Consider the following 12651-nt stretch of genomic DNA (forward strand, 5'->3'; position numbering starts at 1 on the left):
AATGTGGTTGACTTTTAAATACCCTCAGGATGGACAGTAAATGCCAGCCAAGCCAGCGATGCCCACATCCCATGAATGGATAAAGAAAAAAAAATTAGAGGTGAAAGCTCTGTACGTGAAAATCTGGCACTTCGTAGTTTACAAAGTGTGCATTACAACAACAACATATATTTCTATAGTGCCGATCGGGTAATAAACACCACAAGGCTCTTTGGAGCAGCATTCTGAAACACCATGGAGACACCTTAGGGACGATTTTCCAACCTGCTTTGGCTGTCAGCGCAGGTGAAAATCTTGCCAGAATCGGAAAACGCGTTCCAGTTTTCCACGCCCCTCAACAGTGACGTAACGGGGTTCGCGCCCAGAATGGTTCATGCACCCCACCCACCTCTGCCACATGCTTTCCCCCTCCCACCCCCCACTGAATATTCATACCTTGCCAACACATTCTCAAAAATGTGAATCAGTTGAGTGGACCCCCCCCCCCCCCCCGGGGCACGAAGGTAAGCTGGCACTGCCGCCTGACACAGGTTGGCAGTGCTGGGACGGACCCTCTGCGGAGCGCTGTTGGGGGCTGGGTTCATGTTGTGCGTGTTGGGGGAGGAGCCTCCGATGCAGAGGTTGGTGGGGACGGGGTAGAGGACCGCGCTGTTGAGGGTGGTGGGTGGTGGGTGGTGGTTGGGGGTGGTGTTGGGGGAGGGGAGGGGAGGGGAGTGGAGGGTTGGGGGGGGGTTAATTTCTGTGATGATCAGTGTAAAGTTACCTCGATCTCTGTGGAGCGGCCTTGCCACCTCTATTGGGCCTGACCCGCCACCGTAAACCACGCCCACTGAATGTTTTTGCGGAGGTCTACACGCGGGATTTCGGTCAGAGCCTGACACTGGAAATATCATGGGGAAATTCGGCACAGGAGATCAGGTGATCAAAAGCTTGGTCAAAGAAGTGGATTTTAAAGCGTGCCTTAAAGGAGGAAAATGAGGTAGAGAGGCGGAGAGATTTATCATTAAATATAACATTATAAATGTAGCCTGTCCACTGATCAAAGATCAAAATTACCAGTGAGTCCAAGGCCAATACATTTGAAGAACTTCTACAGAGCGAGATTCTCTGTCCTCCCAAAGACATGTTTCTCAATGGTAGGAGGTGGCCTGTTATTGGCCAACGGTTGGATCTTCTCGTCAGACAGTGCAAGTTTTGTGGTGTAGCTGTGAGGATACTTTTGATATATCAGAACTGGTTTCTTAATGTAGACTGTTGTAACCATGGTGAAGTCCACAACTAAAAACAAACCCTTATCTATGTTAAAAATATACATATTTTACTTTGGATTCTGACAGTTCCTTTCTCTGCAATCTGCTTTCGAGGTAATTTCTCTCCAGCATAACCTGTTGAATTGTGATAAGACAAGTGTTAAGTAGTGTAAAGTATCACGAGGAACCTACAAGGGATTTTACTTCACTGCTGCCCACACAGAGATTCCACATTGATATCAGTTGAACTGCAAGCTCCCGTCAAGGCTCGAGTCAGTTTAGAAACAAATGTTGCCCAAGTCAAAGTATCCCTGTCATTGGGTGAATTTTCATAGCTCAAGAGTTAAGGTTCGGAATGGATTTTCCATCTGACAACATCTGCCAAGGTCTCTTGTATTAAAAAGTAGGAGACAAGTCCAAATCCACGGCAATTTCTGAACAAAAGAAACTATCGCCTCATTACATTGGTTAGGAAATTGAACTGTAAATTTCGCCGGTGCATAGAAAAATAAATCTTTGTCGAAAACCACAGCTAAAGGCCTGGCCAACGCCCCAGTACATCAATGGCCGCCGCACAATGAGTTTCCACTTTTGATCCAGTCACGAGAGTCAGCAGCAATTTTGTCTTGTTGATGTTTTGTTGTCTCCCAAGGAGATGGAGTTTGTCAGGTAACAATCTTTCCATTCCGAATCCTTCGGGGGAAGAAAGGAAGAAGAATGTTTATAGACTCAAACGTTAAAGGTTAGCCAAGAAGGTCCGCATTAATGGTCACACCTCAAGCTGAATATGTTACAACGGGAAAAAAAAGAAGCAATCAAATCAAAGGCCATTCAGCCGAAATAAAACCTGGTTCTTTCACTGGAGATCATGACTGATCTATTCCATCATTGATTCTACTCAGCAAAGGTCTGTTCCATTTTCTGTAGGTTCGTACAAAATGAAGGAAGGTGCAGCAATGAGAAGGTCTACAATGAGGGATTCCAGTACTGGGGCAATAGCTGAGTATATGGCTAGTTATTGAGCCGCACATTGTGGGAAGGTGCAGCAATGAGAAGGTCTACAATGAGGGATTCCAATACTGGGGCAATAGCTGAGTATATGGCTAGTTATTGAGCCGCACATTGTGGGAAGGTGCAGCAATGAGAAGGTCTACAATGAGGGATTCCAGTACTGGGGCAATAGCTGAGTATATGGCTAGTTATTGAGCCGCACATTGTGGGAAGGTGCAGCAATGAGAAGGTCTACAATGAGGGATTCCAGTACTGGGGCAATAGCTGAGTATATGGCTAGTTATTGAGCCGCACATTGTGGGAAGTGTTACAGAATCACAGAATAATGCAGCACAGAAGAGGCCCTTTGAGTCTGCACTGACACATGAAAAACACCTGACCTGCCCTCCCAATCCCATTTGCCAGCATTTGGCCCATAGTGTTGAATGTTATGACATGCCAAATGCTCGTCCAGGTACTTTTTATAGGATGTGAGGCAACCCGCCTCTACCCCCCTCCCAGGCTGTGCGTTCCAGACCGTCACCACCCTCTGGGTAAAAAGACTTTTCCTCAAACCGAGCCTAAACCTCCTGCCCCTGACCTTGAACTTGCATTCCCTCATCTTTGACCCTTCCTCAAACCTAGCCTAAACCCCTTGTAATCTTGTCCACCTCGATCAGGTCGCCCCTCAGCCTTCTCTGCTTCAGTGAAAACAACCCAAGCCTATCCAACCTCTCTTCATAACTTAAATGTTCCATCCCAGGCAACATCCTGGTGAATCTCCTCTGCACCCCCTCCAGTGCAATCACATCCTTCCTATAATGTGGCGACCAGAATTGCACACAGTTCTCCAGCTGTGGCTTCATCAAAGTTCTATATACAACTCCAACATGACCTCCCTGCTTCTGTAATATGTGCCTCGTTGATAAAGGCCAGTTTCCCTTCTGACTTTTCCGTGTGTGTGTGGATGGCTCGCTACCCTCACTAAGAAGCTGACTCAGAGTGAGCCAGCCTACCCCGCAGCCACAACATGCCCAGCGGGTGGGCTAAATTGCCAGGCAGCGGGATGTCTGCACCTCACTGGGGCAGAGGCCCCACCCTCAGGAACCGCCAGCCAATCTGATTGGCCAGCAGCTCCAGCGGACCCGACAGCACCAAGATCTCACTAGTGGGCACTGCCGGGACTGCAACTGGTCCCGAGAAGAAGGCACGCCCAGGGGATTGGGCAGGGAGGAGTTAGCCAGTATAAGGAGGGTGGGGGGAAGGGAGATTGTGGGGCCAGTGGGCCGTTGAGAGAGCTGGCGGGTAGGAAGGAAGGAGGGGGCATTGTGTTGGCGTGGGGGAGGGGGTGGTGGAGGGGGGGGGGAATGCCCCTAATGTACAAAAGGGCACCCACCAAAGATGGTACCCCCTTTTCTGAAAACCTTCTTAAAAAGTGGCCGGCCCACACCATGGCGTGGGCACCATAATATCAGGGTCAATTATTTTGTAAATAAGTTCAATTGACCCTTGCTTTGGGGGTGAGCGTGAAGGTGGTAGGTTGTGAAGGTGGTGGGCTACGCACCCACCCTATTTTACATGACCCCCACCCTCTCCCATTAAAACACACCCAGCAGGAACATGAAAAGTCCAACCCATGATGTGTGTTTTTATGTGTGGGCTGTGCTTTGAATGGGCTGCTCTATCCTTCGACTTCCCTTCTCCTTTAAGCAGAATTTCAAAAATTGTGTAACAATGGAACACTGTGGAAAGAAAATGACACAATCCAGGAAAAGACGGTTAAACAGATAGATCTGCTTTAGTTACAGTTTCTAAACATAACTGCTCCCACGCTTGGTAACACAACCCAGCCACTGATTAATCCTGTAGCTCAGAAAGAATTCCAGTCAAATATTCGCTCACTGATATCACAGCCGACAAGCGAATCAAAGTTTACCGGCTCACGGGCAGCGACCGTTTCCAAGAACAGCAGAAATTCTGCTTCCTGCTGGTGTCACCCTTCACTGGCAAGTTGCCTTCTCGGGCATTGGGGCTCCGTGCCCAGCATTAGAGGAAATGTTCCTCGCCAGCTTGACTTAGACCATTTGAACTAAGTGAAGTCTAAATTAACAAAGGGCTGGGATTCGTTAAAAAGAAACAAATGACTGAGCGGGAGGTTTAGCTCTGCTCCAGATAATGCAGTGGAGGCTGTTAGAATCTCGGTTTACACTTTAAATGAAACAAAACAAATGGAACTTTTCAGCAATTGTCAATATTCCCTGCACCGTCTTGTTTCACAAGGCATCATTTCAAACGTACATTAGGTGTAGATAGCTTTGCATTACTGTTCAGTCATTCATATTTAACTTAAAGAATAATAATCTTTATTAGTGTCGCAAGTAGGCTGACATTAACACTGCAATGAAGTTACTGTAAAAAAACCCTAGTCGCCACATTCCGGCGCCTGTTTGGATACACTGAGGGAGAATTCAGAATGTCCAATTCACCTAACAAGCACGTCTTTCGGGACTTGAAGAAGGAAACCGGAGCACCCGGAGGAAACCCACGCAGACACGGGGAGAACGTGCAGACTCCGCACAGACAGTGACCCAAGCCAGGAATCGAACCTGGGATCCTGGCGCTGTGAAGCAACAGTGCTAACCACTGTGCCACCGTGCTGCCCATAAGGCCAAGTGCAGTCCTTTGTACTAAGACTGCCATTTATGATAGAAGATTTATCAAGCTGAATTACACTGCAGTGTGCAGCTGTGTCTGATGTCAGGCTGAATTATCCTTTCCTTCCTCAACAAGGTGTGACCATAATCCATTCAATTACATCGGACATCGACTCCTCTGTGGAAATCTCAAAGTATCTTCGTAACGGTGTTAATGGTACTTGAGCGCTCATTGTCCTTAAATGACTGATTTAGACTAATGGCCCTCAGCTTTACACAGAGTGGCAGGTGGGTGATTGGCCTGCATGGTCACAATCCAATGTTCCTGCCGTGTGGGGATTCCTGGTGAGGGAAAGATCGGGCAAGCCATTAACCCACACGATCTCGGCTCACACGGCTGTGAAGGAACAGGTGGGCTGTTTCTCTATGTGGAATAAGGAGGGAGAAAAAGCACACATAAACATGGGGGGGGGGGGGGGGGGGGGGGGAGTTTTAACCCCCAAAACTGAGTGGGTTTGGGTCACATGGGAGGTTAAAAATCCTGACCCCAATCTACCTTCAATTCACCCAGAATCACAGAATTGTTACGGTGGAGAAAGAGGCCATCGTGCGACCCATCGTGTCTGCACCATCTCTCCAGACGAGCTCACGACTTATTGCCATTACCCTGCCTTATCCCTGTACTCCCTGCACGTTGTTTCTATTCAAATAATCATCTAATCCCATCGTGAATGCCTCATTTGAACCTGCCTCCACCACACTCCCAGGCTGTGCATTCCAGACCCAAACCACTCGCTGTGTGAAAAGGTTTATTCTTCCCTCACATTTGTTTCTTTTACAAATCACTTTAAAATCTGTGCCCTCCCGGTCTTGACCCTTTTATTATGAGTGAAAACACTTTCTCCCTGTCTACTCTGTCCAGCCCCTCATGATTTTGAACATCTCGATCAAATTCTTTGCCTTATCCTCCTCCAGTAGAACAATCCAACCTAGGAGCATAGGAAGAAATCCATACAGTGCAGATAGAGGCCATTCGGCCCAGCGAGTCTGCACTGACCCTCTGAAAGAGCACCCTATCTAGGCCCACCCACCTGCCCTATCCTATAGCCCCACCTAACCTACACATTCCTGGACACTAAGGGGAAATTTAGCGTGGCCAATCCACCTAACCTGCACATCTTTGGACTGTGGGAGGAAACCGGAGCACCCGGAGGAAACCCACGCAGACATGGGGAGAAAGTGCAAATTCCACACAGATAGTCACCTGAGGCCAAAATAGAACCTGGGACCCTGGAGCTATGAGGCAGCGGTGCTAACCACTGTGCCACCGTGCCACCCATTTTCCCAAGGGTAATGGAATCCTATTTTCCCAAGGGTAATGGGAAAGAGACACAAATCACGGGCTAAATGTGACAATTGGCACTTCATGCTCTTGCTCGCTGCACATAGTTGGGTGATTTTCAGGGTAATAATGGCATGCATATTAAACTCACCATTATTTCCCCTGCACATTCGGAGACCTTTGTCTATATTTAATTTTCAGTAACTGATGCAACCTTTACCTGCAATAGTGCGTTCCTGGCGATGTTCTCAAAGGCATGGTCCACATTGATATCCTCTTTTGCACTCACTTCAAAGTAAGGAATACTGCGAGCTCTGCACCAGACTTCTGCCTCATCGCTTGTAACCTGCAGGAGCGGAAGGAGAGGAGGAACGATCGTAAATTGAGCACAATTGCAGAGAGGGTGGGATTGACCGGCCATTCCCCCTGACGGGATCTTCCGTTCCCGCAGACAGCGGCTCTCTGCCACTGAAACCCCATTGACACCGCCAGGCGGGACCCAGCCAATGGTGGGTTGCCTGCAGCGCCGCGGAGAGTGGAGCAAAATTCTACCCATAATCTGCAAGGTTTCTAAATAAAATATATTTATTGAGCTTTGGCATTTTAGAGAATAACGCAATCAAGTGACAAAATAATAAGTTGCCACACAGAAGAAGAGAAAAACGGTTTAACATACATGAATGCAGAACGGGCGAAACTAGACACTCAGGGAGGCAGCACGGTAGCATTGTGGATAGCACAATTGCTTCACAGCTCCAGGGTCCCAGGTTCGATTCCGGCTTGGGTCACTGTCTGTGCGGAGTCTGCACATCCTCCCCGTGTGTGCGTGGGTTTCCTCTGGGTGCTCCGGTTTCCTCCCACAGTCCAAAGATGTGCAGGTTAGGTGGATTGGCCATGATAAATTGCCCTTAGTGTCCAAAATTGCCCTTAGTGTTGGGTGGGGTTACTGGGTTATGGGGATAGGGTGGAGGTGTTGACCTTGGGTAGGGTGCTCTTTCCAAGAGCCGGTGCAGACTCGATAGGCCGAATGGCCTCCTTCTGCACAGTAAATTCTATCTGCCCCTTCCACAGACCGAGAGGGAAGCAGGATGAAGACACGGTAAAACGATACACATCCTCCCACGCCGCACAGGTCTACAATCATCCCAAGAAACAGGATAGATTTCCCGTGACGTGATCAGGCGCGCGGCAAAGTCCAACTCCCTCGACCCCAGCACCATCACAGACCCCTCTCCTCGGGTATCAACCCAACTGCAGCCCCGTGGGAGCCAAGAGCGGATTCACCATACCCATCCTTAGGAAAAACCAAGAAAATGCACGGAAACCCCAGTCCGAAAGGGAGTTACATACGTGACACGCAACGGAGCTTAACCCCAAACCGGGCCCAGAACCAAAGTCATTCCATACATTTGTGGACAGAGGACCGGCAACAATACAATCAGATTGTGGTCAAACCTTCAGGGCCTCCCATAGGAGAAAAGGCAGAAAAGAAAGTCTAGAACTACCAGAACTGAGCTCAGTGGATAACAACAGCGCAGGACCCAGCCCAGGTCTCGAGCATACCTGGCCCCCGTAAAGCCCTGACCAAGAGGGGAACAAGCTGCTCAATCAACAAGAGGGCGTTTGGATGCCAAAGAGCCATCCAAACTCAAAACGTTGCTCCATTCTCTCCCCACAGATGCTGTCAGACCTGCTGAGATTGTCCAGTATTTTCTGCTTGTGAAACAATTTTACCTTGTCCGCTCTATCTATTCCCCTCATAAGTTTGTTCACCTCAACCAAGTGTCCTCTTAGCCTTCTTTCTTCCAAGGAAAATAACCTAAACCTATCCAATCTCTCCTCCCAGCTACACTATTCCATCCCCGACAATATTTTTGCAAACCTCCTCTGTACTCTCTCCTGAGGAATTAAGTCCTTCCTCTAATATGGTGACTAGCCTGCACACAATACTCCAATTGTGGCCTCACCAGTGTTTTATACAATTACAACATTATACCCTTACTGTTATATTCTATACCTCTGCCAATGAAGGAGAGCATTCCACATGCCTTCTTTACAAACTTGTCTACTTGAGCTGCTGCCTTTAAGGGCCTGTGTACTTGTACACCAAGATCCCTCACTTCATCCGTTCCTCTTAGTATATTCCCATTTATTCTTTACTCCCTACAACTGGTTGACCTCCCTAAATGTATGACTTCATACTTGTTAAAATCCATCTGCCATTTTATCGCCCATTTCACCAACCCATCTATATCGTTTTGGAGATTTTTGCTATCCTCTACACTATCCACCACTCAGCCAATCTTTGTGCCGTCTGCAAATTTCCCAATCGTGCCTCTCATGTTCATGTCCAGATGGTTAATATATAACACAACAGGGGTGGCATGTGACGCAGTTGTTAGCACTGGGACTGCGGCACTGAGGACCCGGGTTCGAATCCCGGCCCTGGGTCACTGTCCGTGTGGAGTTTACACATTCTCCCCATGTCTGCGTGGGTTTCACCCCCACAACCCAAAGTTGTGCAGGTTAGGTGGATTGGTCACGCTTAATTGCCCTTTAATTGGAAAACAAAAAGTAATTGGGTACTCTAAAGTTATTTTAAAAAATATATAACACAAACAGTGTGGGTCCCAACACCGAGCCCTATGGAACACCACTTGAAACAACTTTCCATTCGCCAGGGCAGCCATCGACCATTACCCTTTGTTTCCTGTTATTAAGCCAAATTTTTATCCATTTTGCCACATTGCTTTCACTTTTTTGACCTATCTATTATTATTATTTCCCTTCTTCGTTCCCCATGACTACGTCTCGAATTGCATCTCTTCTCATTGGGTTTGGCACTAATTGGTTGAAAAGCTTTTCCTGGACACACTGCATGAATCTTTCTCTCTCAGTACCCCTTAGATTGTTTGAATCCCAATTGATATTGGGATAGTTAAAGTCTCCGACTATTATTGCCCCCTTTTTCTTACAGGCAGAAATTTGCCCACATATTTGTTCTTATATCTTCTTTTCTCTATTTGAGGGTCTGTAGCAGTGTGAATGCCCCTTTTTTATTTCTATGCTCAACCCATAAAGCCTCGTTTGTTGAGCCTTTAGTATATCATCCCTTCTCACAACTGGAATTTATCTTTAACCATTTGTCCTGCACTCCCCCCTTTCTTAATTCCCCCTCTATTGTGTCTGAAGACTCTATAACCAGTGATATTGAGCTTACAATTTTGCCCCTCCTTTAGCCAGTTTTCTGCGATAGCAATAACAACCTGCTGCCATGTGTCTACATGTGCCCTTAACACATCTTCCTTGTTTGTAATACTGGAGTACGCCAAGCATCCACCAATGAGCAGAAGCCATTCAACAAGAAGTTCCACCCCCCCAAAGGGGAGAACAGGATATCCGCCAGAGACACAATTTGGCCCGTCCCTAGGCCCCCGTGCACCCGGGAAGCAAAACCCAGCCTCCTAAGATAGCCCCACATGCACACCCGAAAAGGGACACCCTTGGCTTCCAGGGGCAGCAGGATACCAACCTCGGCACCAGGCCTGGCCGAGCCCAGCACCACCCAAAATGCAAGAAACCATACCCCAGGACCTCCTCACACCTAAACACCTGCACCCCGGCCATGTAACCTACAACCAAAAATCTACAACCCTTCCAACCCCATCCAGGGGCCCAAGAAGAGAAGGATAATTGCTGCAGCCCTCGGCGAAGGGAGCCCCAATCCAGGGAGATGAAGAACCATTAAGACACCCAACAGTTGGGCATCCTGGGAGGTAGGACCCCTTCTCCAAAACCATCAGAATACCACCACCCCCCCCCCTCCCGGCCACTCCGCCGAACCACCGGCAAGAACAGGGCAAGAGCCAAAACACAATGGTGACCCAGGTGGAGAAAGGAAGAGAGAAAGAACCGTCAAGGTGAGAACGCCCAGATTAACTCAAAATGGCCGCCGTCATGGAAAGGGCACCCAGAGCAACCCTCCTCCTCAACAGCCAACCATAATTACAGGTCCCACCTGCGCTCGACAGAAGTAAAGAGCGAGACTCGGTCGGAGAGGAAAAAAACCTCAACTCTTTGAGGGCAGCACGGTAGCATGGTGGTTAGCATAAATGCTCCAGGGTCCCAGGTTCGATTCCCGGCTGGGTCACTGTCTGTGCGGAGTCTGCACGTCCTCCCCGTGTGTGCGTGGGTTTCCTCCGGGTGCTCCGGTTTCCTCCCACAGTCCAAAGATGTGCGGGTTAGGTGGATTGGCCATGCTAAATTGCCCGTAGTGTAAAAAGTAAGGTTAAGGGGGGGGGGGGGGGGGGGGGGGGGGGGGCTGTTGGGTTACGGGTATAGGGTGGATACGTGGGTTTGAGTAGGGTGATCATTGCTCGGCACAACATCGAGGGCCGAAGGGCCTGTTCTGTGCTGTACTGTTCTATGTTCTTATGGAAGAGTCCGAAGGAACCCTGTCCTCCCCGGGTAAAAAAAGTTTGCCCAGGCCTTTGAAGGGTTAAATCACAGATATTTAGGTTCAGTGACATGAAACAAAAACTAAATAAATAACTCCAAAAAAAAAATCCCGAAATGGATTAGCTCGAACTGGGGGTTGTCCTCAATCTCAGTGAGGACAGACTAACCCTACCAACCCCACCCTTATCCCCTCACCCCGTCCTGGCTCCACTCATCTTCCTCAATAGGAGCGAAGCTGTGCATAATTCACACTCCCCATAATTGTGTTAATATAATTTTGCTAAATCAGCATAATTAACTACACGATTAAAGCAGGAGACACCATCACTTCCACCTTGGCACCTCACCGATGCCCGGAAGGTCCACGGACTAGGCCCCAGCTGGGGGGATGACTCGATACCTCCAGCCTCTCGTGCCAAGCTTCGAGAACAGGACGATACAGGAGCAGTGACAGGTGGGTGCAACCGGCCCCTGGCCTCAAAGACAGGAAGCACTGTGCTGCTTCGAGTCTGATGCATCCAGCCTTCAAATCAACATTACCAAAGCATGGCAGACAGTTTTCAAACTCAGTCAGGAATTTACGATCCACCCCCCGAGCCTGCCAGGATAGATGGCACACCATGCAGCAGGATCGCAATGACACGAAGGAGGGCCCACTCCAAGGAAAGTGCTCTCCCGAGTTCAAGAACCTCCTTGTGCACCTCCATTATTGCTCTTTTAAAAGTTCTCCACAAATCCTGAAAGCCAACCCTGACGGCCCGCGCTCTTCAGCCAAGGCAGCATTTCTGACGCCATTTTCAATGGCAGCCATCATCCAGATGCACGCAACACCGCCAAGGCGAGAGCTCGCTCAGCAGCAACTGCGTCATTGCAAGCTGACCCACCCCAGCCCACTCCGACCACCACGGAAAAAAACAAGGATATTAACATTTCATCTTCGCTCTTCCTCGCAAAAACACCAAGCAGGAACTTCCTGGGACATAGCACAAGCCACATAGCCCAAGAAAAGATGAATATGAAATGTGCACCAGGCTGAAGCAATGAATTAAAAGATGAGCAGAGCCGGAGAGCGTGCAATCCATAACCTGCAAGGTTAGCACTGTTGCTTCACAGCGCCAGGGTCCCGGGTTCGATTCCCGGCTTGGGTCACTGTCTGTGTGGAGTCTGCACGTTCTCCCCGTGTGTGCGTGGGTTTCCTCCGGGTGCTCCGGTTTCCTCCCGCAATCCTGAAAGACGTGCTTGTTAGGTGAATTGGACATTCTGAATTCTCCCTCCGTGTACCCAAACAGGCACCGGGTGTGGCGACTAGGGGCTTTTCACAGTAACTTCATTTCAGTGTTAATGTAAGCCTACTTGTGACACTAATAAAGATTATTCATTTCTTTATTATTATTTAACCGCCAGTCTCTGAAAAACATTTACAACTTTTCCTGTTCATTTGAAAACCCATAGTTGACGTACGTTCTTTGCCTTCCCTGGTTTACCCTCCATTCTGGAGTTGTTGATGTACGCCCTTTCCTAATTGGTTGAATAATAGCCATTGCACAGCCAATTAAGGAGGGAGATTAGGTTTTGATCAGGTACTCAGAGCATTAGGCAGGTCCTCTGGATTCCTGGTCCAGTGACCATTACAGCACTGGCTGCCCTAAAGGGCTGAGTTACTGCAGACCACGGAATCTGCCCCCCAACACCTTCGAGTAACAAATGGATAAGACCAGCTCTGGAGTGAAAAACAAATCAGTTCCACAAAACTTCGACAGCAATAAATTCAACCTTTGCAATAATTTTCATCGGAAATAGGAGCGTTGCAAATAAAAGTAAAAGTTAAATTTGGGGGCGGAACCAGAGGTTAGTCACTAAAAAAATCCAGTCTAAGATTCAGCGGGATTTTTTTGTTATAAGTGGCAAGAATGTCCAATTCAAGTGGAACTCGCTAAAAGGTAAACAGCATCGATGT

The 12651-nt window shown here is 48.4% G+C and overlaps 1 protein-coding gene across 3 annotated transcripts in view; it reads right to left on the bottom strand.

Moving 5' to 3' along the window:
* Positions 1–1297: 1297 nt before the first annotated feature.
* LOC119978806 (ras-related protein Rab-7b-like) overlaps positions 1298–12651 on the bottom strand; it is a 49481-nt gene continuing 38127 nt past the window's right edge. For all 3 annotated transcript variants that reach the window (XM_038820683.1, XM_038820682.1, XM_038820684.1), the window contains exons 5-6: positions 6457–6582; positions 1298–1943 (exon numbers count right to left, since the gene is read on the bottom strand). In XM_038820683.1, coding sequence (XP_038676611.1) covers positions 1860–1943; positions 6457–6582 — 210 coding nt within the window. In that variant the 3' untranslated portion in view covers positions 1298–1859. The remainder of the gene's footprint in view (positions 1944–6456; positions 6583–12651) is intronic.

This window comes from Scyliorhinus canicula, chromosome 15, assembly GCF_902713615.1.
Source record: "Scyliorhinus canicula chromosome 15, sScyCan1.1, whole genome shotgun sequence".
NCBI lineage: Eukaryota > Metazoa > Chordata > Chondrichthyes > Carcharhiniformes > Scyliorhinidae > Scyliorhinus > Scyliorhinus canicula.